Source organism: Oratosquilla oratoria, chromosome 41 (genome assembly GCF_046742065.1).
Source record: "Oratosquilla oratoria isolate Oo_2021 chromosome 41, ASM4674206v1, whole genome shotgun sequence".
NCBI classification, from domain to species: Eukaryota; Metazoa; Arthropoda; class Malacostraca; order Stomatopoda; family Squillidae; genus Oratosquilla; species Oratosquilla oratoria.
Genome location: NC_134817.1, coordinates 33,080,903 through 33,108,616, shown reverse-complemented (window position 1 = coordinate 33,108,616; position 27,714 = coordinate 33,080,903). Strand labels below are relative to the sequence as shown.

The window sequence follows — 27,714 nt, the reverse complement described above, 5'->3', positions numbered from 1 at the left end:
CCTTGTTGTAAGCAGGGAATTTCCCTCAGTTGAATAAAACCGCCCAGAACAGTGAACACAAATTATTTAAAATTGTAAAAGTTGCGATTATGTAATATGTATCTTGGCATTCCAAACTAGAAAAATTGCTTCAGAAAGTATTGATTATTTCGGTCATTTTTATGTGAGCATGTCAACAGACACAGCTATAAATAATATGTTGGTTTGGGACATCTCGGTCTGCTCAGCTGTATAGCGTTTGATAAAGATAAAATGGACCAGTACAGACCGGTCCGGAGGACATGGAAGCGCAGATCAAAAACAGGTCGACCAAGTCAAATTCATTGGCATTTCTGAGGTGACTTGAGAAGTGTGTGAACGTTAGTCATACACATTGTACATATAGTTTTATTAGGTAAGTGTGATATTTCATATTAATAGGTGTGGTGAAATTATTATTTTAGGTGAAACTGAAAAACATATACGTAAATCTTTATTTGTGTAGATAAATATGATTACAATATATGATTTGCAGTGGCTAAGCGAAAACGTTTCCGCGCGACAAGCAAGAAATAAGTAGTACGTGTAACTGCATGTTTCTAATTGTCATGTAACTAATTCCATGTGTACAAATTAATCTTTTTAATGTAGTGTGACAAAGAATTCAAGGTAAAAAAATACTTGGTCACTTGGTGTAATTTCAAAAATATCTGTCGACAGATACTAGGCATTGGCCAATGTTACTTGTACGAAAGGACCAAGCAATATTATTATAAGTGTAGTTTAATCACAGTTGGCTCCTAGTTTGTTTAATCAAGGGGGATCTGTATAGGGGTCTTAGCGGCTCGGTACAAGAGATGGGACATGAAGTTCATGTGAGGGAGGTGGATACATTCCATAGTGACCTCCTTCAAACATGGGTCCGACAGAGGTCGCGATTCATAATGACGCCCCCTTCAAAAGTTGATCCATAATAATGTTGCACAACATAGGTCTAGGAATTCCATTCATGGGGTGTACAGTGGGGAAGCATTTCAGTCAATAGTGACTATTCAAGGAAAGAGTTTTCAGGGGTAGTTATGGTGCATCCTATATAGTGGTTCCTAACCTGGGGGGTCATAACCCCCTGAGGGGTTATTTGGCGTTGGGAGGGGCCAGGGGGCTCGTGAAGAGGTTTCATATTTGTTTGATATTTTAGGGCATCTGGGCAGTCTTATCTTGTTTTTACAGAAAGTTGACCATTGCAAAAATATATATAGGTTTCTCAGTAATATTTGGAGAGTTTAAGAAATTAAGGGGAGGAAGGGTCACAGTATTAAAAGGTTAAGAACTGCCGGTGCATAGTGACCATGCTTGTCAGGATCTGCAATATTTTGATGCCCACAGTGATGTCCCCATTCAAGGAGGTTATGTGTCAGGGCTCAGTTATTTACTGTCATCTTGATATTCTTATATCCCATACTAATAGCTTCTTGTCATTTTTTCTATACCTTTCAAAATTCTAAATACAGTATAGGTATGTGTCACCTTTTCTCAAGTGTGGGTAATCCAAGCTCATCAAATCTTTCTTCATACATGCTAACATGCTTTGAACATAGCCATGTTACATGTAGAATCTTGTATTGCATTTTAGCTATCAAAAGTGAGGTACAATAATTTTATTTGTTGCATGTTGGCTTTTCCAGGTTCTCTAAAGATGCCTATCAACACTATTGAAATAATTGATCTCCTGGCTGAACTGAGCGAGGAGGAGAACTTACGGGTAACGGTAAAAGAGAGCGTCAAAGGTGGCCTGATAGCAGGTGCAACCACTGTGCTAGGGGGAATGCTTCTCGGGCCTGTTGGTTTAGCTGTCGGTTAGTGAACACATTTTCAATATATCTAAGTGTTGAGAATGAATTGTGTACTATATGTGTGTATATGTATATATACATATATTTTTTATGATAATAATAATAATAATAATGACAGTAATGAAGTAACAGTTAAGATCATGGGTTTCTGCATTGATATAACTATTTTTGTTTACTTGCTCTTTATTCCTACACTGCTGCATATTCTTGGGAACCACTGATGAGTACTTGCATATGGTGGTCCTGCATGATGGATGTCAGACATGTTCATCTCCCTGCTACTCATATTCATAATTTATGAACACCCTCACCATATCTGGAGGTGAAGTACCAAGGACCTGACACTCTCTAAATTGAGGCCAAGACCTCTGACAATTTAAGCTATATTCCCTCCAACTTTTTACAAAAGGAGAGCTAACAACTTGTAGCTGGTGATGTAGGAAATCTTTTATGTGGCTTTCAGCCCAGCCCTGACTCAAGTTCACTTTTCACCATGTGGTTCTTCATGACAGTCTTTGCCCCATACCCACATTCTAGATTCTTTGTCCTCCAAATGATGTATTCATTACTCCCCCAGGTATGGATCTCCACTATTTATTGTTGGTATGTTTGTTTCACCAGCAAATAGGAGGAGGAGGAGGAAGGCAAGGGCCACAAGCTGTCGACTCTCGTTGTTTGAAAACTTAGGGAAAATTGTCAAAACTGATAACTTGGACCTGATGAGGAGACAGCGACAGCTCTTTGGAGTTGTTCCTCTAGATGGGTGGCAGAGAGATTATTCTCCTTGAAGTCCATCTTAGAAGACCTCTACATACAGTTATCTGTCTTTGGTTCCCATATTGGTAGTGGTGTTGAAAATAGCCTTGATGACATTGCAAACTACTAATGGTAGTGAAAGATAACATCACAGCATTAATGTTGATGTTGATTGTGATAAAGATGCAACTTGAGTGGTGTGAGTTGGGAACTTTTCATGTATCTTGTATACTACAGGGAGGAGGGTAGTTAGGAAATGAATGAGATACCAAGAGTCAAAACTGAAATGGACATTTTGATCAGGGGGTGTTACAAAGGTGAATGCCTTTCAGTTATAAACACCCTTTCAATCATAAGCAACTAAAAGGAAAAATGACGCCCAGCATAGAAGGATTAATAGAAATGGGCTCTAATCCTTTCATTATCAATCTGATGTCATTGATATGAACAAGATAGTCTATTGTTATCCAGAATAAAACAATTGCTCTCTGATATGGAAGGGGTGAGGGTTTTCCATGCTTGTTTGAATATTTAACCTGCCACTATGTATAAGCTTTGTCATGTGTGGTGAATATGTGAATTGATGTTCTATTTATACTAAGATTTACAATAAAACCCACTGGTTTAGTTACTGACCATAGAATTATCCACAGGAGGAACATTTGGTGGAATAACAGCAGCCATTTTATCACAAGACAAGTTCCGTAGCGTTGCAAGTGTTTTACGTGATGATTTAACACATACTCAAAAGCAAAGACTGGCTAGTTCTGCAATGGTAAGTCTTGGTCCTCTTAATTTATGTATGTATGCATATTTAAAGGGAAACCAGGAGGAGCCAAGATGAGAGGGAGGGAAGGGGGTGGATGGAAGTGCAGTATTTGGGAATGGAATGGGTGGGAGTGGTTTTTATGCCTTTTTCTTTTGGCTACCTCCCTTGTAAGAGGGGGAAAAGCCCTTGGTTTATGTATATATGTATACACACTTGATGTAGGGACAGGGATGACCCTTGATCCACAAGGAGCTAAGATAAAAGGGTCAACAAATGGGTGTTGGATGGGTATAGAATGGGTGAAGGGTATGTGCATACCTTGGCTGCCTCTCACCCCACCCAAGAGAGGACAGGGATTTTAGTTGTATTGTGTGTTTATTGTATGATGCTAAGGGTAGGTCATGTTAAATATTTGAATAGTGGAATTGAATTACAGTGTAAGGGAGAACGAGGCTTTATGAGAAATAGATGTCAAGGGATCAACACAAAAAAAAAAAAAAATACCCACAGCACTGTAAGGAGAACCTAAACATATTTGAGATGAAGTATTCAAGAAATGTGGTGGTAATTGCAAGGTTGGATAGAGTGAAAAATGTATGGCTGAAACAGAGAGCCAGGGTGGAATGGGAGTTGGCAGATAGGGTTGATCAAAGAATGCTGGAATGGTTTGAGCATGTGGAAAGAGTGCATGAAAAAAGGCTAACAAAAGAGTATGGAAAACAGAAATGAGTAGAAGGAACTTGAAGGGAAGAACAAGAATGAGGTGGATGGAAAGGGCGAAGGGGGCATTGAATGTAAAAAGAATTGAGGCAGGAAGGGAAAGGGCAAAGGATAATTGTGAATGGAGAGTGGTTGTAAGTGGATGAGGAGATGTGGCCAGAAAGTATTTCTTCATACCTGCTCTGTATATTTCTTGAGTGGATGAAAAGGGGGCAGGGGTGTCCTTGTAATGAATCAGTGGGGGTAAACAAGTTGCAGCTCCTGGGGGCTGATGTGGAGCTGTGTCTTGCTGCATTGTCTCTGACCTGAATGTGTGTGGGGGGGGGGAGACCTTTCTTTTATATATGAACATAATGTTCACTTTCCACAACTGGTTTTATGCATATATGTTGTCTTGATCCTCAAAGAATTTGTAGTTACCAGCCTCTTTTATTCTCATGGTCTGCATGGCATGCAAACACAGTGTAATTTGTCGTACATCCTGTCACATCATTGCTCATATCAAAAAATAACAAATGCCAGAAACAGCCTTTAAGATTTCCATGTAATCATTTGTAGCACATCTGTATTCTTCCAGAATTATTTCAGGCAACATGAATTTGTAATGACTGTTTTTAAGGGTTCTGGTTGGAGTACCAGACCATCTTATACCTTGATGTCTCATAGTATGGACGTACAGAAAGCAGGATCCCTAGTCCCATCACTCTGTCCCACTTTATCACATTTTACAACTTGCATGGGAATCATGGTGATATTGTTCTTCTAAGAGTAGATATTTTACTCTTAATGTAGGCAAATGTATGGCCCCAGTCCATAAGGCACCATAAAAGTCCCCAAAGCATTGACTGAATGTTACCATGTAGTCAGTACCCCATATGGGGTATTGAGGGAGGGTTGCCAAGTAAATAAAGTAGTAGGGCCCTGCTGTGGATGTGCTGTGTCTTGTTGCATTGCTGCTGACCTGAGCAGTGGGCAGGAGATAGAAATGACCCTTCATCAATGAGGAGCTAAGATAGTAGACAAATGGGTGACAGGAATGGCATGGGTTGGAGTGAGTGGGGAATGGGAGCTGGTACCTCCCTTACAAGGGGTGGGGGTGGGTGGGGAGAAGCTTTTGGTATATAGATAGATTTACGTGACCTCTTATTGCCCTCCCATCACAAACAGATTTGTAAAGTTCATTGACTCTTCATTGCTCAGTGGTTTTGAACAAAGTAATTGTGTCTCTTCTCTTTTCCTTTGATAAGGGAAGCTCTAATTTTTGTTTTTAATCTACCCTTGTATGGTCTGTCTGCTAGGTTAGGAACCGATTAAGTTGTTCTTTGGATTCATTTTAATCATGCACTACTGCTGCAAATATCTGGGTTGGATAAGATTTTCTCTAACCATTGTCAGTAGCAGAAGGATGATATACTGTAATTACCATTACAGAGTATTAAGGGAGAGAGATTGGAGGAAGTGGATAGCTTTAGATACTTGGGTGCAAATGTGATAGGAAAGGGAGGAGTGGAAAGATTGAGAGAAGCAAGTAAAGCCTTGGGGGATTAAAAAGTGTAATGAGAAATAGACATTTGGGAATGGATGCAAAGAGGAGATTATGAAGGAGTGATTGTGCTGACAGCACTGTATGGCGCAGAAACCTGGAACATACGAGACGAAGAGTTTAAATGTGTTTGAGATGAAATGCCTGAAAAGTATGGTTGGGGTTACTAGGCTGGATAGAAAGAGAAATGAGGAGGAAAACAGGCTTGGAAAGGGAGTTGGGAGATAGAGTTGATGAAAAAGTATTGAGATGGTTTGGACATGTGGAAAGAATGAGTAAAGAAAGATTAGTAAAAGAGGTGTGGAAGGCAAAGGTGGAGGGAATGAACATGAGGGGACAAACAAGGATGGGATGGATGGATGGATGGGTTAAAAGTTGCATTGGGAAAGAGGGGAATGTCTGTTGAGGAAGGAAGGGAGAAGACAGAAGATATGGGTGAGTGGAGAATAGTTGTGTGATGCATGGAAGGGAGTGGGTAGGGGATGGGGGCTGGTAAGGGAGTTTGGGAATGATATTTTGATGCAGCCCAAAGGGATTTCTCCCTGGCCTTTTTCTGCATGAGGGGATGGAGAGATGGGAGTCACCAATTAAATGAAGCTGCCTTGCTGTGGATATGCTGTGTCTTTGCTACATTGTCTCTGACCCAGGGCAATAGGCGAGATGCAGGGATGACCTGTCATCCATGAGGAGCCAAGAAAAGAGGGAGGGAAGGAGGGATAGTGAATTGGAGTGGAGTATGTGGAGATGAAATAGGTGGGAGTGAATTTATGCTTTTGACTTTGGCTACCTCCCTTGTAAGAGGGAAAAAGCCACTGGTTTATTACCATTACTTAGTAATAAGAATAGTAGACACGTTTCATTCATTAGTTGTAATACTAATATGTATTAGTATGTTAAGTATACCCTGTTGGTCTCTGTAGCCAAACATTTTTATTATTGGCCAGATGTTGTTGAGAAGTGTGGGAGTTATGGACATAGTGCAGTTGTGTATCCTTCTCGGCTCTCCAAACCTCAAGAAATTAATCCTACAGAAAGTTGTTGTCTTGCTTATGACAATGCTCCATGAAGCAAGACGAACCGCAAAGAAATAATTATAAGTATAAATGATATACATATATATATGTATATATGTGTATATGTATATATTTATGCATATATATTTATGTATATGTGTGTATATATATGTATTTATGTATATGTGTAATATATATATATATATATATATATATATATATATATATATATATGGTATAATATGTATGTATATGTGCATTATAAATGCATCACTTTCCTTCCTGCACATATATAGCCCACAAAGCATACTTGCACATCGCTTTGTCGGCAATACCACAAGTTGGTTTCTGATGCACCCATTTATAGAGCAGTGGATTTCAACCTTTTTTCCTGCATTCTTTTCATCATCTGATTTTTGTCACATGTATGTCTGACTCAAAAGTAGAAATGCATATCTTTAGGGTTTGTTGGATTAGGAGTGTCCCTGAATAGCTGGCACTGCCCAGGAATCAAACCCTGGACCTCCCACTGTCTGGGCAGCTGCCCAGGATGTAACACTTCACCCCATACCATACAACACATAATGGAAGACTGCATTATACACAATCATGCACGCAAACAACACAACATACACTCTATAAAGGATTTGTGGGAAAACCCAGTTTCGGCTGTGGCCTTCCTTGGGGAGACGGGACTGCTCGGACAGACAGTCTAGGGAACGACAACAACAACAACAACAACATTACACCATGGTCGCCTCTAGTGACCTCTTGGAAGAGTAACTGTGACATTTATAGAAGTTTGATGTTCTATAGATTATGTAGATTATTGAATATGTGGAATTATAGTTTGAAGAAAGATGTTTGTTGAGGAAGGAAGAGAGAGGATGGGGTGAATGGTTGTGTGTGGATGATATTTTGATGCAGCCCAAAAAGGATTTTTCCCAGTGTTCTGTAATTTTTGCATGAGGGGAGGGAGAGGGAGGGTCACCATGTAAGTGAAGTGGCCTTGCTCCTGACGTGCTGTGTCTTGCTGCATTGTTTCTGACTTGAGCAGGAAACAGGGATGACCCTTTGTCCATGAGGAGCTAAGATGAGAGGGAAACAAGGCGATGGAATGGATGTATGCGTTTGACTTGGCTACCTTCTTTGTAAAGGGAAAGAAAACCTTGGTATTTGTATTTACCTAGTTGTATTTTACGGGAAGGGGAGCTATGCTCGTGGGGTCCCGTCTTCATATCTCATTTTATCTAAACTATTTTTAAATTCATGTATTGTTTTTGCACACACCACTTTCTCATCTAACTTGTTCCAACTGTCTATTGCTCTGTGAGGAAAGCTGTTCTTTTTAAAATCTCTTCTATAGCTGTCTTTTTTTATTTTCTTTCCGTGTCCTCTTGTATTTCTGTCATCCCATTTTATCAGATTCTCTCTATCAGTAATTTCTATGCCTTTCATGATTCTGTAAATAGCTATCAAATCTCCTCTCTCTCTTCTTTGCTCTAGTGTCTGCAGTTTAAGTTTTTGTAGTCTCTCTTCATATGATAGTTTTGAGAGTGTTGGTGCCAATTTTGTAATTGCTCTTTGTATTCTTTCAAGTTTTTTTTATACATTTTTTTGTACTTGGTGACCATATCGTTGCTGCATATTCCAATCTTGGTCTTATCAGGGTGATTAGGATTTTCCTCACCATTTCTTCATCCAGGTATGTAAATGCCACTTTGATTGTTCTTATTAAATTATAAGTTTCTCCAAAAATCTTATTTATATGTTTCTCAGGTGACATATTATTCATAACAATGACTCCCAGGTCCTTCTCATTTTCTACTCTTTTTATTCCTTCCTCTCCCAAATTATATGATCCTGTTATTCTGTTTTTGCTTTTTCCAAATTCCATTATACTACACTTTTTTGTATTGAACTCCATCTCCCACTTCCTACTCCATTCTTGTACTTTATTTAGATCTCTCTGCAGTGATTCACAATCTTCTTCAGTTTTCACTCTTTTCAGTAATTTTGCATCATCTGCAAAGAAGCTCATATAGCTTTCAATTCCTTCATCCATATCATTAATATATATAGCAAACATTATTGGGGCCAGAACTGTTCCCTGCGGGACACCGCTTATTACTTCATTCCATTTTGAGTGCTGATCTCTTATCACTACTCTCATTTTTCTTTCTTGCAAAAAGTCTTCCATCCAATTTAGCAATTTACCTTGTATTCCTCCTTCATATTCTAATTTCTTAAGCAGCTTCTTATGTGGTACTTTGTCAAAAGCTTTTTTTAGGTCTAGAAATGCACAATCAGCCCATCCATCTCTTTCTTGTATTATATCTATTAGCCTTGAATAGAAACATATTAAATTGGTGACGCATGATCGTCCTTGTCTGAATCCAAATTGCCTTGGATTTAGTACGTTGTTTTTTTCCAAGTATTTTACCCATCTACTTTTGATAATTCTTTCACAAATTTTTGCTATTGTACTTGTTAGAGAGACTGGTCTATAGTTGGTAGGTTCTTCTTTATTTCCTCCTTTATATATAGGTACTATATTTGCTTTTTTCCAATCTTCTGGAACTTTTCCTTCTTTTAAGGAACTGCTTATTATGCTATGTATTTTGTCTGCCAGTTCATTCCTGCATTCTTTCAGAATCCAGTTTGCTATTTCATCTGGCCCATGCGATTTTCTGACATCAAAATTACCCAAGTGTGTCAATATTTCATTCTTTGTTACTTCTATTTCTTCCATAGGGGGGACTTTTTCTTTCCACTCAATCTCTTCAGGTTGTATATTTTCCCTTGTAAACACTGATTTAAAATGTTTGTTCATAATTTCTGCCATTTCCATTTCCTCAGTGTATTCAACTCCTCCTTGTCTCAATTTCTCCAAGTCTTGTTTGTTTTTCAGTTTATTGTTTACAAATCTGTAGAATAGTTTTGGTTGATCTTTACACTTTTCTATAACATCTTTTTCATATTTTCTTTTTTTCTTTTTTTCTCTCTGCACTTTTGTACATATTCATTTCTATAACCAGTATATATTTTCCATTTTTCAGGTCTGTCTTTTTTCCATCTGGTCCAGGCTTTGTCTCTTTTGTCTTTTAACTCCCTACAACTTTTGTTGTACCAGCATTTTACATATTCTTTTTCTTGTTTTTGTCTTGGGACATACTTTTCCACTCCTTTTTTGTAAATTTTTGTCAAAATATTCCATTTCTCTTCCACTGATGTTTCTTCTTTGTATATTTCTTCCCAGTTTTCTTGTTGGAAGAATTCTCTTATTTTATCAAAGTTTGTTTTTTCATACATCATTCTTCCTTTTCTATATTGTTCATTTCTTTTCATATATTTTTCTTCATTAAGTTCCAGTTCAATCAATATGTGGTCACTTTTACCTATTGGTGTTTTATATTCAATCTTGTTCACTATTCTAGGTTCAGATGTAATTATTAAGTCTAGCCTCGATGGTTCTTCTTCATTTCTATACCTAGTGTTCTCTTGTATCCATTGTGTCATTGAATGGTCAGTAATCATCTCAAGTAGAGCATTTCCCCATGAGTCATCACCACTCTTTACTGTCATTTCTTCCCAGCAGATTTCTTTGCAATTAAAGTCGCCCATCATAACTATTCTTCCTCCGTCTTCCATTATTTTAGTTAATGCTATCTTTGTGTCCTCTAGCATACTTTTATATTCACTCTCCTCCCATGAGGCTGTTTTCGGAGGCACATAATTGATCACAAATTTTCTGCTCTTCTTATCTCTGTCTTCCACTTCTATCATAATCATCTCTACTGTATTCTTTCCATATATGACACCTTTCACATTTATATCCTTCTTAGTCAGGAACATAACTCCACCCCCTTGCTTTTTCTCTCTGTTTCTAATCCAATAATTGTATGCATCATGTCCTACACTGTTGGGTGGTAGTGGGCCTTTTAATTTTGTTTCTACAATTCCCATTATGTCCGGTTCTTTTTCTTTCAAATAATCATTCAGCTCATTCAATCCTGTTATTAATCCATCTATATTTGTGTAAGACACTCTTAGTTTTCTGCCACTTCCATTGTGTTCTCTGTTTCCCTTATGTTTTTCTTTTGTGTGTCGAACTGCTTTATTTTCATGTTCACTACTCTCCAATAGAATCTCTCTTTCTCTGACTCCGTTCTGTTCCTCGTTTTTTGTCTTAGCTTCCAGTCTTTTCTGCTTTTCTTCCTCTCTTTCCTCTTTATTCATTTCTCTTTTTATCCATATATTTTTATATTGTTCACTTGTTGCTAGTTTCCCTGTTTTGGATAGAAGTTTCTCTGCCGTTGTTTGTGACTTGAATTTAATCTTAATTGGTCTGGTCTTGTCTGTGCTATACTTTCCGAGTCTAAATTTCTCTTCGATTTCCTTTATAATTTCTGGTTCATCTTCCTGAACTAATTTTAGTAAACTGCTTACTTTTTCATTTTCCTCTTTGATTCTTGTGGTTCTATCTGTGTTGTGTTTCTCTTCCATTCCTAATATAATTATACATTTCTTCTTGTCTGCTAAATCCCTTACTATATTCTCCTTTTGTCTCATCACTTTAATAACTGAGTCTTCAGTATGTTCTTTCAATTGCTGTTTGACTATGTCAGTGAATGAAACCTTATTCCCTTCTTGAGTTATTCTCCAATTTTTACTTTCTTTAGCTATTGTTTCTCTGTTTTCTTTACTATTCTTCTTCAATTCCTCATTCTCCCCCTTTACCTCTCTTAACTGTCTTTTTAGTTCTTCTATTTCATCAGTTAAGTTTCTATTCGCCTTTTCCAGTTCTTCCAATCTTTCAACCCTTTGTAAAATGGTGTCAACATGACCTAACCTACTCTCCATGTCCTCGGTCACAGTTTCGAACGTCTTCTCTAGTGGTGTCAGTCGGGGGGGGGGGCGGGGGGGGGGGGGGGGGGGCCCCCCCATGTGTCCCCCCCACTCTCTTTAAATCCCTTGAAAATATTCTCATCACTTTCTACTGTATTGTTCCTATCTATACTTCTAATCTTTACATTCTTATTAGACATTCCGTCGTCCTCCAGCTCGTCTTGTGGTCTTTTGTTTACTTTACGGCGGTCTATTTGGACCAAGTCTACTCCTTCCTCATTTCCTTCCATTTTCCTCAGCAATCCCTCCCCTTCTCCTCTTTCCTTACTTTCCCACTACCTCACGAGCAATTTCCCCCCCCCCCTGCAAAAAACAAAAGGCACTTCTCTTTGCGTTGGTATCCACAATCTGCACTTTTCTTCAGAGCGTTATTCAAGCCGACCGTTCGTTTAAAGTGTGTGGTGTGTGTATTTACCTAGTTGTATTTACCTAGTTGTATTTTACGGGAAGGGGAGCTATGCTCGTGGGGTCCCGTCTTCATATCTCATTTTATCTAAACTATTTTTAAATTCATGAATTGTTTTTGCACACACCACTTTCTCATCTAACTTGTTCCAACTGTCTATTGCTCTGTGAGGAAAGCTGTTCTTTTTAAAATCTCTTCTATAGCTGTCTTTTTTTATTTTCTTTCCGTGTCCTCTTGTATTTCTGTCATCCCATTTTATCAGATTCTCTCTATCAGTAATTTCTATGCCTTTCATGATTCTGTAAATAGCTATCAAATCTCCTCTCTCTCTTCTTTGCTCTAGTGTCTGTAGTTTAAGTTTTTGTAGTCTCTCTTCATATGATAGTTTTGAGAGTGTTGGTGCCAGTTTTGTAATTGCTCTTTGTATTCTTTCAAGTTTTTTTATACATTTTTTTGTACTTGGTGACCATATCGTTGCTGCATATTCCAATCTTGGTCTTATCAGGGTGATTAGGATTTTCCTCACCATTTCTTCATCCAGGTATGTAAATGCCACTTTGATTGTTCTTATTAAATTATAAGTTTCTCCAAAAATCTTATTTATATGTTTCTCAGGTGACATATTATTCATAACAATGACTCCCAGGTCCTTCTCATTTTCTACTTTTTTTATTCCTTCTTTTCCCAAATTATATGATCCTGTTATTCTGTTTTTGCTTTTTCCAAATTCCATTATACTACACTTTTTTGTATTGAACTCCATCTCCCACTTCCTACTCCATTCTTGTACTTTATTTAGATCTCTCTGTAGTGATTCACAATCTTCTTCAGTTTTCACTCTTTTCAGTAATTTTGCATCATCTGCAAAGAAGCTCATATAGCTTTCAATTCCTTCATCCATATCATTAATATATATAGCAAACATTATTGGGGCCAGAACTGTTCCCTGCGGGACACCGCTTATTACTTCATTCCATTTTGAGTGCTGATCTCTTATCACTACTCTCATTTTTCTTTCTTGCAAAAAGTCTTCCATCCAATTTAGCAATTTACCTTGTATTCCTCCTTCATATTCTAATTTCTTAAGCAGCTTCTTATGTGGTACTTTGTCAAAAGCTTTTTTTAGGTCTAGAAATGCACAATCAGCCCATCCATCTCTTTCTTGTATTATATCTATTAGCCTTGAATAGAAACATATTAAATTGGTGACGCATGATCGTCCTTGTCTGAATCCAAATTGCCTTGGATTTAGTACGTTGTTTTTTTCCAAGTATTTTACCCATCTACTTTTGATAATTCTTTCACAAATTTTTGCTATTGTACTTGTTAGAGAGACTGGTCTATAGTTGGTAGGTTCTTCTTTATTTCCTCCTTTATATATAGGTACTATATTTGCTTTTTTCCAATCTTCTGGAACTTTTCCTTCTTTTAAGGAACTGCTTATTATGCTATGTATTTTGTCTGCCAGTTCATTCCTGCATTCTTTCAGAATCCAGTTTGCTATTTCATCTGGCCCATGCGATTTTCTGACATCAAAATTACCCAAGTGTGTCAATATTTCATTCTTTGTTACTTCTATTTCTTCCATAGGGGGGACTTTTTCTTTCCACTCAATCTCTTCAGGTTGTATATTTTCCCTTGTAAACACTGATTTAAAATGTTTGTTCATAATTTCTGCCATTTCCATTTCCTCAGTGTATTCAACTCCTCCTTGTCTCAATTTCTCCAAGTCTTGTTTGTTTTTCAGTTTATTGTTTACAAATCTGTAGAATAGTTTTGGTTGATCTTTACACTTTTCTATAACATCTTTTTCATATTTTCTTTTTTTTCTCTCTGCACTTTTGTACATATTCATTTCTATAACCAGTATATATTTTCCATTTTTCAGGTCTTCTGTGTTTTTTCCATCTGGTCCAGGCTTTGTCTCTTTTGTCTTTTAACTCCCTACAACTTTTGTTGTACCAGCATTTTACATATTCTTTTTCTTGTTTTTGTCTTGGGACATACTTTTCCACTCCTTTTTTGTAAATTTTTGTCAAAATATTCCATTTCTCTTCCACTGATGTTTCTTCTTTGTATATTTCTTCCCAGTTTTCTTGTTGGAAGAATTCTCTTATTTTATCAAAGTTTGTTTTTTCATACATCATTCTTCCTTTTCTATATTGTTCATTTCTTTTCATATATTTTTCTTCATTAAGTTCCAGTTCAATCAATATGTGGTCACTTTTACCTATTGGTGTTTTATATTCAATCTTGTCCACTATTCTAGGTTCAGATGTAATTATTAAGTCTAGCCTCGATGGTTCTTCTTCATTTCTATACCTAGTGTTCTCTTGTATCCATTGTGTCATTGAATGGTCAGTAATCATCTCAAGTAGAGCATTTCCCCATGAGTCATCACCACTCTTTACTGTCATTTCTTCCCAGCAGATTTCTTTGCAATTAAAGTCGCCCATCATAACTATTCTTCCTCCGTCTTCCATTATTTTAGTTAATGCTATCTTTGTGTCCTCTAGCATACTTTTATATTCACTCTCCTCCCATGAGGCTGTTTTCGGAGGCACATAATTGATCACAAATTTTCTGCTCTTCTTATCTCTGTCTTCCACTTCTATCATAATCATCTCTACTGTATTCTTTCCATATATGACACCTTTCACATTTATATCCTTCTTAGTCAGGAACATAACTCCACCCCCTTGCTTTTTCTCTCTGTTTCTAATCCAATAATTGTATGCATCATGTCCTACACTGTTGGGTGGTAGTGGGCCTTTTAATTTTGTTTCTACAATTCCCATTATGTCCGGTTCTTTTTCTTTCAAATAATCATTCAGCTCATTCAATCCTGTTATTAATCCATCTATATTTGTGTAAGACACTCTTAGTTTTCTGCCACTTCCATTGTGTTCTCCGTTTCCCTTATGTTTTTCTTTTGTGTGTCGAACTTCCTTAGTTTCATGTTCACTACTCTCCAATAGAATCTCTCTTTCTCTGACTCCGTTCTGTTCTCGTTTTTTGTCTTAGCTTCCAGTCTTTTCTGCTTTTCTTCCTCTCTTTCCTCTTTATTCATTTCTCTTTTTATCCATATATTTTTGTATTGTTCACTTGTTGCTAGTTTCCCTGTTTTGGATAAGATATTCTCTGCCGTTGTTTGTGACTTGAATTTAATCTTAATTGGTCTGGTCTTGTCTGTGCTATACTTTCCGAGTCTAAATTTCTCTTCGATTTGTTTCATAATTCCTGGTTCATCTTCCTGAACTGATTCTAGTAATTGGCTTACTTTTTCATTTTCCTCTTTGATTCTTGTGGTTCTATCTGTGTTGTGTTTCTCTTCCATTCCTAATATAATTATACATTTCTTCTTGTCTGCTAAATCCCTTACTATATTCTCCTTTTGTCTCATCACTTTAATAACTGAGTCTTCAGTATGTTCTTTCAATTGCTGTTTGACTATGTCAGTGAATGAAATCTTATTTCCTTCTTGGGTTTGCTTCCAATTTTTACTTTCTTTAGCTATTGTTTCTCTGTTTTCTTTACTATTCTTCTTCAATTCCTCATTCTCCCCCTTTACCTCTCTTAACTGTCTTTTTAGTTCTTCTATTTCATCAGTTAAGTTTCTATTCGCCTTTTCCAGTTCTTCCAATCTTTCAACCCTTTGTAAAATGGTGTTCATATGACCTAACCTACTCTCCAAGTCCTCGATCACCTTATCAACCTTCTTCTCTAGTCTTGTCAGTCGGGGGGGGTTTGTGTCCCCCCCACTCTCTTTAAATCCCTTGAAAATATTCTCATCACTTTCTACTGTATTGTTCCTATCTATACTTCTAATCTTTACATTCTTATTAGACATTCCGTCGTCCTCCAGCTCGTCTTGTGGTCTTTTGTTTACTTTACGGCGGTCTATTTGGACCAAGTCCTCTACTTCCTCATTACCTTCCATTTTCCCAGCAATCCCTCCCCTTCTCCTCTTTCCTTACTTTCCCACTACCTCACGAGCAATTTCCCCCCCCCCCTGCAAATACAAAAAGGCACTTCTCTTTGCGTTGGTATCCACAATCTGCACTTTTCTTCAGAGCGTTCTTCAAGCCGTCCGTTCGTTGAAAGTGTGTGTGTGTGTGTGTGTGTGTGTGTGTGTGTGTGTGTGTGTGTGTATATATATATATATATATATATATATATATATATAGATAGATGATAGACAGACAGACAGAAAGAAAGAATGGTCAATATCCCAACAGTTTGCATCTGAAAATGTGTGGACCCATTTCTCTTCATGAAAACTTAGAATTGAGAAATCCTAGTTTAGACCATTTTTTTAGAACTGTCACTTGCACACTTTCACTTGTTTTACAGCCTCACCTGTATGGCTTAATGGCTTTGCATGTATTATAGATATATTTTACTTGACTTCTTTTACCTGTAAGTGGTCCTGTACGTCTGACATCAGAGAGAATTATCTCCCTATTGCCCATCTCCAACACCCGCACTTCCTCCAGGTGGGGCCAATGCAATCTTTAGATGGGACATAAGATTCTTAACTTAAGTTGTACTTCCTCCACCTTTCATATAGGAGGGCGGATGCCATAGGAACTGTCCCACATTAAAACATGCTTTCTTAGAGATTTATGGAAAGACTCGAGGACTGTTACCATCCTCTGTATTTACCTAGTTGTATTTTGCGGGAAGGGGAGCTATGCTCGTGGTGTCCCGCCATTGTATCTCGCAGTGTCCAGTTTGCTTTTAAACTCATGAATGGTTTTTGCGCATACTATTTCATTATCCAGTTTGTTCCAAGTGTCCAAAACTCTATGTGGAAAACTGTTTTTCTTCAGGCTAGGTGTTTGTAGTTGGTGAAACTTAAAGCAACAATTATTATTTTACATGCAATTTTTGTCAGCTCTGATCCTCTGTCTCCAAAAAAAGAAAGATGGTCATATTTAACTTTGCTAGACTTCTTTTCTGGCAACATCTTTATATCTCTTATTTATCACCATCTATTGGGTCCCCATTTTTTGCCATAGCATTGCCTCTAAGGCTGTGCTAGTTCTCGCTGACAGAATACCCATGCCTATGTCCAAAATAACTTAACAAAATGTGAAACAGGCTACTTGGTTAGAGGTGAATAACCTCGTCGTCCATTATTTTTGGTTCCCCATGGCCAGTCAAAGCTTGTATACATACTTATACTCAAAGGCCCTTTTCCTTCACATTAGGAGTGTGGGCCCAGCCAAGGCATTATACCTCACAAAATTTATAAGGTGATTTACTTGGCTACTCTATTATTATTGTTATTATTATTATTTGCCTTCTGTTAGTCTATATACCAAAGGCTTCTTCCCCCATATAGGTAGGTAGCCAAGTCAAAGGCATGCACCCACTCCCACATATTCCAAAACATATTGATTTTTGCTTTGAATTCCATTAACTAGAAAACTGCAGCCCAGCAATGGGTGGGACTAGTCCTCAGGTGCTTCCACAAACCTCTCTGGAAAGAAATGTTACTAATATCCATGTTGCGTGTCTGTGGGATGTTTGAAAGTTACTGGTTTGTAGTAATAGGAAGAGGAGAACTGTTGTTGGTTGTCGGTTCTCGTGCGTAAAAGGTGGAGGGAAACGGTCAAAGTTGATAGAGATCTCGTGTAAAGTCCAGAGACATTGTCATCCCCTTGGGGTATCAGCTCCAGAAGGAGAAAACAGTATTGATGAGCTTTGAAAGAAAGGAGACCATTCTCTCTATCGTCATCTTACAGAACCTGCCCGTGCAGGTCTTGCCTCCACTATACAAAAGTATACAAAGGCCATTGGTATATACTGATATATATTAATACTTGTAGGTGCAAAAACTTAAGATATGTCCTCGATTCTTTTTATAGGAGGAGCTGCCCAAGTCAAGATATACAATAATCTCAACTCTGTTGTAATTGTAAACTTATAATTGTTTACAAACAAATGTATATTTTTTCTCAGTTTCTAAAAAAAATCCTAATGCTTTTTGGCTTTAATGTAAAAGCATTGTGGAATGTATTGTTCTTTATCATGCCAGTTTCTTCATGCATAATATTGAAGTATTATGTCATGAAAGAAGAGGATATGATTCGCTTCTCAGGAAGAATATATTTGTCATTTATTTACTTCTACAAAAGATTATTCTTTGATACCTAGAAAGAAGATTGAAGTGGCTTTTTTGCAATAAGATTTATTCCTTTGTACTAGAAGTAGTTGTATAATGAAATATTCATTAGATGTAACTGTTTGGATACTAAAATAACATTTGAGCTTGTGAATATATGACTGTAGAAACTACAGTTGACATTGATACAACTTTCCTGTAATACCTTGATTTTACTTTATGCTTTCGCTTTCTTTATTGGCATAACATGCTGCAAGGATATTCAATAATGCCTGTGAGTAGGGTCAGGAATGGTGAAGTTGAGTTTAAGTGAGTGCATGGCTGTGATATTGCCATGGTTATTCAATGTTTGTCCAAACAAGAATCACACTACTGTAGTGCAACTGCTTTGGACACCATCTATCATTAAGACAACACCAACACATAATAGGCCTGGCCACAGACTCAAACCGCCTCAGATGTCCACACAGACACAGAACACCTTGTACTACTATGACACACACTGGCAATACACAAACAACACAATACCTCTTAAGTGATTTATGATCCTCACCAGAGACTGTTGCCAGATTATTGGAGGCTGTGGTTCTTCTAGAGAGACCTGGGGCAATGGATTGATGATTTAATGTGTTTTTGGATGGAATGGTTAGGGAAGTGATTCAAGTGTTAAATAGGTTTGAAAATAGTGTGTAAAAATGGAAGGATATAGGAAGTGGATATATTATTTACAGAAAAACTGAAGCAGGCAAGGTGTGTGAAAGGTCGTTATGGGTAAAAATGAAGTTATTAGATGTGGTTATGTTCGGAATCCTGCCTTTGAAGTTTAAGTAAAGGGGGCGGGGAGTCATTAACCAATCCAAGGTATGCTACCACCATGATATGCTGTGGTATATATATACATACAGACATATACCAAGGGATTTTTCCCCCCTTACATCCCATACCCATTTCATCCCCACATACTCCACTCCCATTCACCATCCCTCCCCCCCTCTTCTCTTGGCTCCTCCTGGGTGACTGGTTATCCCTGGATCTCTCCTACTCCCCCCTAGGTCAGAAACGAGGATAAAAAGCTGTTCAGTAGCATGCAGCTGATACTTTAGGGTCTGTCTGGGGTGTCCCTATGAACCAGAGCCACACATCATTTTGTCTGTGATACAGGAAATCTCTATTCATAGAGAAATTATGCTACTTTATTATACTGCAATTATCTGCAATGCTGTCCCCTACTCTTAATACTGTCCTGTACCACTTCTCTGAATGTTCATTTCCTTTTTTTGCTAAACCCTGTGGTAGGGGAGAAGAATGCTGCCACCAAGTGTTCCTACTTGAGTCGTAAAAGGTGACAAAAAGGGGATGGAGATAGAACTAGGCATACTACTCTTTGTAGCCCCACAGGGGACATTTCTAAAAAAAAAAAAAAAAAAGCATAGGAGGGGCTGGGAGGAGTTTTCCAACCAAAAAACCCTAAGGTTTGGGTCTTTTAATGTGCATGGATGTGAGACAGATGAGAGTAAAAGGGAAGAGATACGCAGTATGTTTGTTAGAAAAAAGATGGATGTGTTGGCATTGAATGAAACCAAGTTGAAAGGGAGGGGTGAGTTTGATTTTGGAAGTGTAGTTGGGAGGGTGTCACAAGTGAAGAGAGGACAAGAGAGAAGAGGGGTGGCTCTATATTAGTAAGTGAAGAGATTGGTAAATGTGCAGTGGAGTGGAAGGAGGTTTCTTCAAGGTTAATATGGATGAAGGTGAAACTGGGAAGGTGTTTTTGTAAGTGCATATGGGCCTGTTAGTGAGAAGAGTGTAGAGGAAAGGGAGGCTTTTTAGATGGATTTGAATGAGTGTATAGAGGGTTTAGGGAGAATTGTCAATGTAGTGGTTTTGGGAGATCTAAATGCTAGGGTAGGAAATGAGCCAATAGATGGATTGGTTGGGAAATGTAGAGTTAAGGAAAAAATTGTAATGGAGAGTTATGGTGATGTGTCTAGAGAGTTGATGATAGCAAATACAGTGTTTAGGAAGAAAGTCGAGCAAAGTACACATGGGAGAGGGTAGTGGATGGAAGGGTGGTAGATAGATCTTTAATGGACTATATAGTGGTAACCAAGAGAAGATTAGGAAAAGTTTTGGATGTACATGTTCTTAGGGGAGAGAGTAGGGGAATATCAGATAATTTTTTGGTGGAAGTTGAGTGGAGGATAGATGGAGAAAGGGGAAAAGGACAGAATGTAGGGAGGTGCTTAGAGAAAATGTTTAAATGAGAAAGAAAAGGAGGAGTACAAGAAGCTGAGAGAGGAGTAGAGAAGGAATGGCAATGGTTCAAGGAGGGAGTCACAAGGTGTGTAAAGTTAGTGTGTGGAACAAGGAGGACGGGAGGAAATAGAAGGAAGGGTAGCAAGTGGTGGGATGATAAAACAAGGAAGGTTGTAGAAGAGAAGTGAACATTGACAGATTGGTTACAAAATAGGATGAGGTATATGAGAGGTACAAAAAAAAGAAGAAAATAGAAGTAAAGCATAAGATAAAGGAGGCAAAGAGGAGAGCAGATGTGAAATGGGGTAAGAGTATGACAGGATATTTTGAAAGTTAAAAAAAAATGTTTGAAAGGAAATTAAGAGAGGAAGAGGAGGCGAATCAAGTAGAGAAGAAAAGGTAAAAGTGCAGATGAAGAGATGATAATGAAAGAGCAGATAGAGGAAGATAAGCAGAGTATTTTAGGGAGTTGTTAAATGTGAAGGAGGATAGTGAGGGAAAGATAGTTGCAGTGAGAAGCGTTAAGAAAATGACAGTGATGAATGAAGAAAATGAAATAAGGAAATATGAAGTGCAAGCAGTTATTGAAATGACAAGAGCAGGTAAGGAACCTGGGTGAGGTGGGTGTCATGTGGAGTGTCCAGAAAAGGGAGTTACAGTGATGGTGGACTGGCTGGTGAGGTTATTTAGTGTTTGTCTAAAAGAGAGTAGAGTGCCTGTATAGTTCCACTTTAAAAGGGAAAAGAAGACAAGCGTGAGTGTAGTAGTTTCAGAGGGATCAGTTTGCTGAGTATAGTTTGGAAGGCTTATGGGAGGGTTTTGATTGAGAGGATTAGGAGAAGAACAGTGTGAGTGTAGGACAAGTAGGAGTTGCATGGATCAGATTTTTGTGATGAGGCAAATATGTGAGAAACCTTATGGAAAAGATAAGGATGTTTTTGTAACTTTATGGATTTTGAAAATGCTTATGACAGGGTAGACAGGAAGGCACTATGGGAGGTATTGTAGATATATGGGATAGGTGGAAAGCTGTTAAGAGCACTCAGAGTTTTTAGTAGTGGTGCCTGTGTTAGAATTAGAAATGGAGAGAATAAGTGGTTTGAGGTAATGGTGGGACATTGCCAGGGATGCATTATGTCACCTTGGTTGTTCAATTTATACGTGGATGGGATGATGCGAGAGGTAAATGCAAGGGTAATGGGCTGGGGATTAGAGATGGTTAAAGTAAATGTGAGATAAGCCAGTTGTTGTTTGCTGACAACACTACACTTGTGGCAGGATCAGAGGAGGGATTGAGGAAGTTTGTGACAGTTTGGGAAGGTGTGCATAAGAAGAAAGTTGAAGATAAATGTGGATATATGTAAGGTAATGAGATATACAAGGGGAGAAAGTGGTATTAAGGGAGAGTGACTGGAGGAAGTGGATAGTTTTAGATACTTGGGTGCGAATGCGGCAGGAAAGGGAGAAGGGTGAGGTAGAATGTAGATTGAGAAAAGTAAGTAAATGCCTTGGGGGATTAAAAAGTTTAATGAGAAGTAGACATTGGGAATGGATGCTAAGAGGAGATTCGAAGGAGTGATTGTGCTGACAGCACTCTATGGGCCAGAAATATGGGGCATAAGAGAGGAAGCATGAATGTATTTGAGATGAGGTGCCTGAGAAGTATGGTAGGGGTTACTATGCTGGATAGAGTGAGAAACAAAGAATTGAGAAAAGCAGGGGTGAAAAGGGAGTTAGGATGGTTTAGACACATGGAAAGAATGGGTGAAGAAAGATTAATAAAAGAGATGTGCAAGGCAGAGGTGGAAGGAGTGAACATGACAGGGTGACCAAGGATGAGAAGGATGGATGGCTAGGGGCATTGGAAAAGAGGGGAATGTCTGTTGAGGAAGGGAGAAGACAGAAGATATGGGTGAGTGGAGAATGGCTGTGTATGGATGATGCTGTGATGTATGGGAGGGTGAGGGAGTATGCGTGAATATTTTGACAAAGCCCAAAGGGTTTCCCCCCCGACTTCTCTTTTTCTACATGAGGGGACAGAATGGGTTGGGGGGTCGCTGATTAAATGAATCAGCCTTCCTGTGGAAGTGCTGTGTCTTGCTACATTGCTTCTGACCCAGGGCAGTGGGCAAGATGCAGAGATAACCAGTCATCCAGGAGGAGCCAAGATATGGGGGAGGGAGGGAGGGGTGGTTATTAGGAGTGGAGTATGTGGGGATAGAATGGGTGGGAGTGGATTTTATGTCTTTGTTTATTGAGCAAAAGCCATTGGTATATGTATGTATAAAAAATTTCCCCCAGATTTCTGAACCATAACATAAATTGCGTCCTGTGTGAGACATGGTTATATATATATACATATATGCTGTAATGCTCTTGTTAACCTATCTATATACCAAATGCTTTTTTCCCCTTATAAGGGAAGTAGCCAAATCAAAAGGCATGCACTTTCACCCATTTCATTCCCACCTGTTCTACTCCCATCCACCAACCCTTTCTCCCTCTCATCTTAGCTCCTCATGGATGATGGGTCATTCCTGTATCCTGCCTACTGTCCTGGGTCAGAAGCAATGTAGCAAGTACACAGTACATTCACAGCAAGGCCACTTCACTGAATCAGTGACCCCACCCCCTCTCTGTCCCCTCATGCAAAAAAAAAAAAAAAAGAGAGAGAGAGAGAATTCCCCATGGGCTGCATCAAAATATCATTCACAATTAACCACTTCCTGTTCCTCCCATCCCCTGCCCCTCCCTTCCTTGCACCACAATATCATCTGTACACAGCCATTCTCCACTCACCCCAATATCCTGCCTTCTCCCTTCCTTGCTCAACAGACATTCCCCCTCATGCTCAACGCCCCTTTCACCCCATCTATCCATCTCATCCTCTGTCGTCCCTTCAAGTTCACTACCACCACCTCTGGCTTCCACACCTCTTTTACTAATCTTTACTCATCTTTCCATGTGTCTAAACAATTCCAATACTCTTTCATCAGCCCTCTCCTCTTCCATCCCCACTCTCCTCATTTCTTGCTCTATCTGACCTTGTAACCCCTACCACACTTCCCAGACATTTCATCCCAAACACGTTTAAACTTTACCTTTTTGTATCTCTTAAATTCCAAGTCTCAGCCCCATACAGTACCATTGGCACAATCACCTCTTCATATAATCTCCTCTTTGCATCCATTCCCAGATGCCTATTTCTCATGACACTTGTTAATTCCCCAAGGCATTGACTTGCTTCTCTCAATCTACAATTTACCTCCACTCCTTCCTTATGTTAATGCATATGTAATATGGTAAGTTATAATTCCAGTTGTAAGTACCATACTCAGTCTTTTTTCTTTTTGCTTTTACAGAAGATAGTGAACTCATTGGATGCAACCGACATTTACCACTTAATGTCACTCCTTACCATGTTTACCAATGTAAGGTATCGTCTAATTACGGAGACTATAAATTTTCTTAGTGAGAATTTAAAAATGCACGTCATTGATTGATGTTTTACAAGAATTCGTTGTGGGCCAGGTTTGTCTTTTTTATGTTCTTGGTACAGGTTGAGAAACTTTGATCTGAATCTAAAAGAAAAAAATCAATATATAACATTAGCTACAAATGGAAAATCCCACTGGCAAGGTATGTGGGCTACTATTGTGTAACCTGTAGCAAAGTGGAAGTTGTTGTAATGTGACCTCAATAGACCAGAGTGGGAGACTGCTCAGCCCAACTAAGTTGGCACCAGTTTCTTATTGGTAATTGGGAAACCAACACACACCTCTCTCTCTCTTTCTCTCTGATATTTTAGCTCAAGTTTATCATATTAGACATAGTTGAAATTTTCATAACTTTGCATGTATTCTTGGTGGGCAGTACAAGTACTGTTTGTACAAAATGTTACATAAAATTTGAATTTAAACTTAATGCATATACTGAAAGGCCTTTTCCTCCTCATAAAGGGGCTATTGAGATGAGATGTGTACCCACCCGTTGCCTGTTGCACACACACGCAAAAACCTATTTGTAGCCCCTCCTCCTCCTGTCTTAGCACCTCATGAGAGAGAACCCAATTCTCTTCTGGTCTCAAGCATTTCAGATAAAAGGTTCTCGGCCTGTATTTCATCATATAGTATTACTGATATATGTAATATGTATCTTTACTTGTAGTTGAATCATATCATTATTGAAAAGTTTTATATTGCAGACAAGGCAAGGGGAATGTTCCTGGCTATACAATGAGGATGGATATTATACACACATTGATGCTCATTGAAACAACCGTTTCATCTGTTTCAAAATTTATTTTAAGTGGATAGGGATTGCCATATGGCAGTCAGGCTCGGCTGTGGAAGAGCTTTGCCTCACTGCATTGCTTTTGACCCAAGCAGTGCAGTGGGGGGACATGGTGACTATTGGTCCCTAAAGTGTTGAGATGAGAGAGGTGATTGAATTTGAATGGATGTTTGTGATGTGGATTTGTACTTTGTCTTGGCTATCCCTCTTATAAAGGGGAAAAGGTCTTTGGTATCCTTGCGTTTATTTATATATATGTTATATACACATATCCAAGCAAAAAAAGGTTGAAATTTCGTTTTGCTTCACATATTGAGACAATTTAAACACAAATGTTGGTCTGATACATGGTTATCAGGGATAATTCATGTTTATAGGTTGCTGAATTGTAGTCCATTTTAATATGGCAGAAATGTTAGCTGATGAAGTAAGTTTTGACACGTGGTATAGAAAAGGTTGTACATGTGAGTCTGTGTATTTATATGATTGCAGTATACTGTATATCAATTAATATGCTCAGAAGTCAATAATATAAGTTTTGATGTCAACACTGTTAGCAGAGTAGGTTCTGATGCTGATGTTGACATAGCAAGCCCATGTAAGAAGCAGAGAACCTAGAAGCAAACTGCCAAACAATATATAACTTCTGGAAATACAGAAAAATCAAAGTCCAAAGTTAAACGAAGCTAAATCCAAAACTGACGAGGGGTGCCGAAATCAAGGCATTCACCCATACTACCACCACTACCAATATTCAGGCAGATGTGGGTGACTTCTGCGATTCTTGATGTCACTTTAAATGGAGCGAGGTAGGGAGTGCATCATTTCCTATGCACTTAAGAATGCTTATTGGTCAGAAAAAGTTATCAGTATTTAATACAGCCAAGTCATTCATATATATATATATATTTGATCACTGTTAACCCACTATCGGAGAAATAATAACGGAAAGTACCCGATAGTGGGTTAACAGTGATCTTTTACAAATGTGTTATAACATACTAGTTTCCATATATATATTTGTTTATATTTTAAGGTATATGTTACTGGTGCATATTGTAATGTACTCTTCCAGCTCTTTGGGAGATTATTCTTTGAATTGTTCAGTTACCATAATTTTGTTGTAGACTGATCTGTTTCAAGTATGTTTGAATACTAACTCCTTTTTTGGTCAGGTGCATCATAAGTTATTGAAGGTATACCTCATCTCTAATGCAGCATAGTCAAAAATTAAGCCACACTAGGGAAACTATAAATTGTACCTTGGAGATTATTTTAGTTAAAAGATGCCTAACTCGGACTGCAGATCCTTTTTCATAAAATCATGCTTGTCTGCACAGGATCTTTGCATAATACCTCAATCCAAAGGTTGGCATGGCAAACATTGATAGCAATGGAAGACAGGTAACAATCTTTTTAACCATTAATGAATTGCGTTGTAGGGAGATGGGTACAGCAGTTATCCAGTACAAATACATCTCATCAGACTTTCCTGTGTTTTCCAAGTTATTATACAAGAGTGAGGTTAAAGGAAGAAACAAGGACTAATAAGAGAACCATACCATAATGTTTACACTTGCAGAGTCTTCTTTACAAAGACCTAAATAGATTACAAGTATCCAGATTAATTTGGGTTGTAACACTGTCCAGATCAATCTAAAGTTACAGGCCAACTTAACTCTTACATAACCAAATAAACTGTACATGAATTTGAGGGTAGCATTGCTCCTGTTCCACTTGCGGGGGGGGGGGGGGTTAAAGTTGCAAGTTTCCTGTCAGGAGGGCCTGTGCCCCTTACAGACATGGTCGCTAAATGAACTATTTTTATGCATTGGTGATATGAATATTAAGATTTATTACAAATGACCACATAGATAATGTATTGAAAATACATCTAAACATCCCATATAGTACACTGCACTAATGTGCAGTATACTTAATGTGTACCATTTTCTATGACAGATAAGTTTAAATTTTAGAGTTCTAGGCATAACCCAAGCATTTGAAATAAAAATTGGCACTTAAAGTGTAACTTGGTAATAAATGTAAAACTTTTTTAAATATTCACCTTATCTAACAAGATTTCTGCATGATAGTGGAGGAATAATTGACAATGTAATGGAAAATAGAAACCAGTCCCATTATTTTTCCGTTGGTGTTTAGGACTAAACCTACCAGCTCTGCTTCAGTTGGCAACACTTTCATGAGGAAAATAGGAAACCAGGGCAAGAGTGCTATTTCTGGGGCACCTAGGACTCCCCAGTAACTCGGCTATAGTTATATTAGTATAGTAAGCTATACTTTTGTGATGCCAGTGATGCCTTCGGTGATGATCATCTCGTGTTGGTCAGAGGACTACTTTTGGTGCTTAACTTGTGGTTCTGCCATGTTCCTGTGATTGTACAGTGGTTGTGTTTTTTGTATTCGACATAGTGGTTATGAAGATTGAATACCTTTGTAGATGTTTATTTTTCACCTGTGAAAGTGATATGAAAATTATTTATTCTGGTCATGTTTGTGCATTGGACATTTGTAATATGGTAAAAGTAAAATAAATAGAAGGTATACACTCTTTATGTTCTTTATTTACCCTAAGTTGTGCACAGAATGGTACAGGTAAAATGTCGTAGACAATACAGTCTGACACGCCCAAGCTATATCCCTATGGGATGTGCAGTGTGAGGTGTCAAAGTTGCCAGTAGGTGCCATGTTTGTGGGAAATTTACAAATTGTTGACAAGTATAAGTGGTTTCTCACTATGTAGGTTGAAATAAATTGTCTAACACACCTAAATTATAATTAGTATATGTAGAGTCTTTGCACAGAATGAAGGATATAATCAAGATTAATATACCAAAAGCAGCCACCAAAATGGTTTTCTGGCTTATAGATAAACCTTGAAAGATGAGAATTGGACCTGCCATCCTACAAAGAGTGGGGTAGGGGTTACACAGGTCAACGAAAGGAGTGGACTGACAGATCTAGTTTTGGGACACAATGTCATGGTTATAAGTTGAAGACAACATCTGAAGAATGTTAAAGTTATCCATACAGATGTATCAGCGAATGGAAAAGCTTGAATGACAGCTTA

At 38.2% G+C, this 27,714-nt stretch overlaps 1 protein-coding gene across 2 annotated transcripts; it reads left to right on the top strand.

The window, feature by feature from the left end:
* The first annotated feature begins 316 nt into the window (after positions 1–316).
* On the top strand, positions 317–27,195 carry LOC143021208 (protein C19orf12 homolog). 2 transcript variants are annotated; one of them, XM_076178558.1, is made up of 5 exons: positions 317–394; positions 1,665–1,835; positions 3,242–3,363; positions 23,693–23,861; positions 24,535–27,195. In XM_076178558.1, exons 2-4 carry the CDS (start codon positions 1,676–1,678, stop codon positions 23,831–23,833), a joined length of 423 nt encoding a protein of 140 aa, XP_076034673.1. In that variant the 5' UTR covers positions 317–394; positions 1,665–1,675; the 3' UTR covers positions 23,834–23,861; positions 24,535–27,195. The 2 variants fall into 2 exon arrangements, with proteins under 2 accessions (XP_076034673.1, XP_076034674.1); XM_076178559.1 differs by having other exon boundaries at positions 24,522–27,195.
* The last annotated feature ends 519 nt before the right edge of the window (positions 27,196–27,714 follow it).

Excerpts from the sequence above, each read along its gene's own strand:
- LOC143021208 (XM_076178558.1), top strand. The coding sequence starts at position 1,676 with ATGCCTATCAACACTATTGAAATAATTGATCTCCTGGCTGAACTGAGC. Across the intron at positions 1,836-3,241 it reads GCCTGTTGGTTTAGCTGTCG|GAGGAACATTTGGTGGAATA; the intron begins GTTAGTGAACAC and ends AATTATCCACAG. Across the intron at positions 3,364-23,692 it reads GACTGGCTAGTTCTGCAATG|AAGATAGTGAACTCATTGGA; the intron begins GTAAGTCTTGGT and ends TTGCTTTTACAG.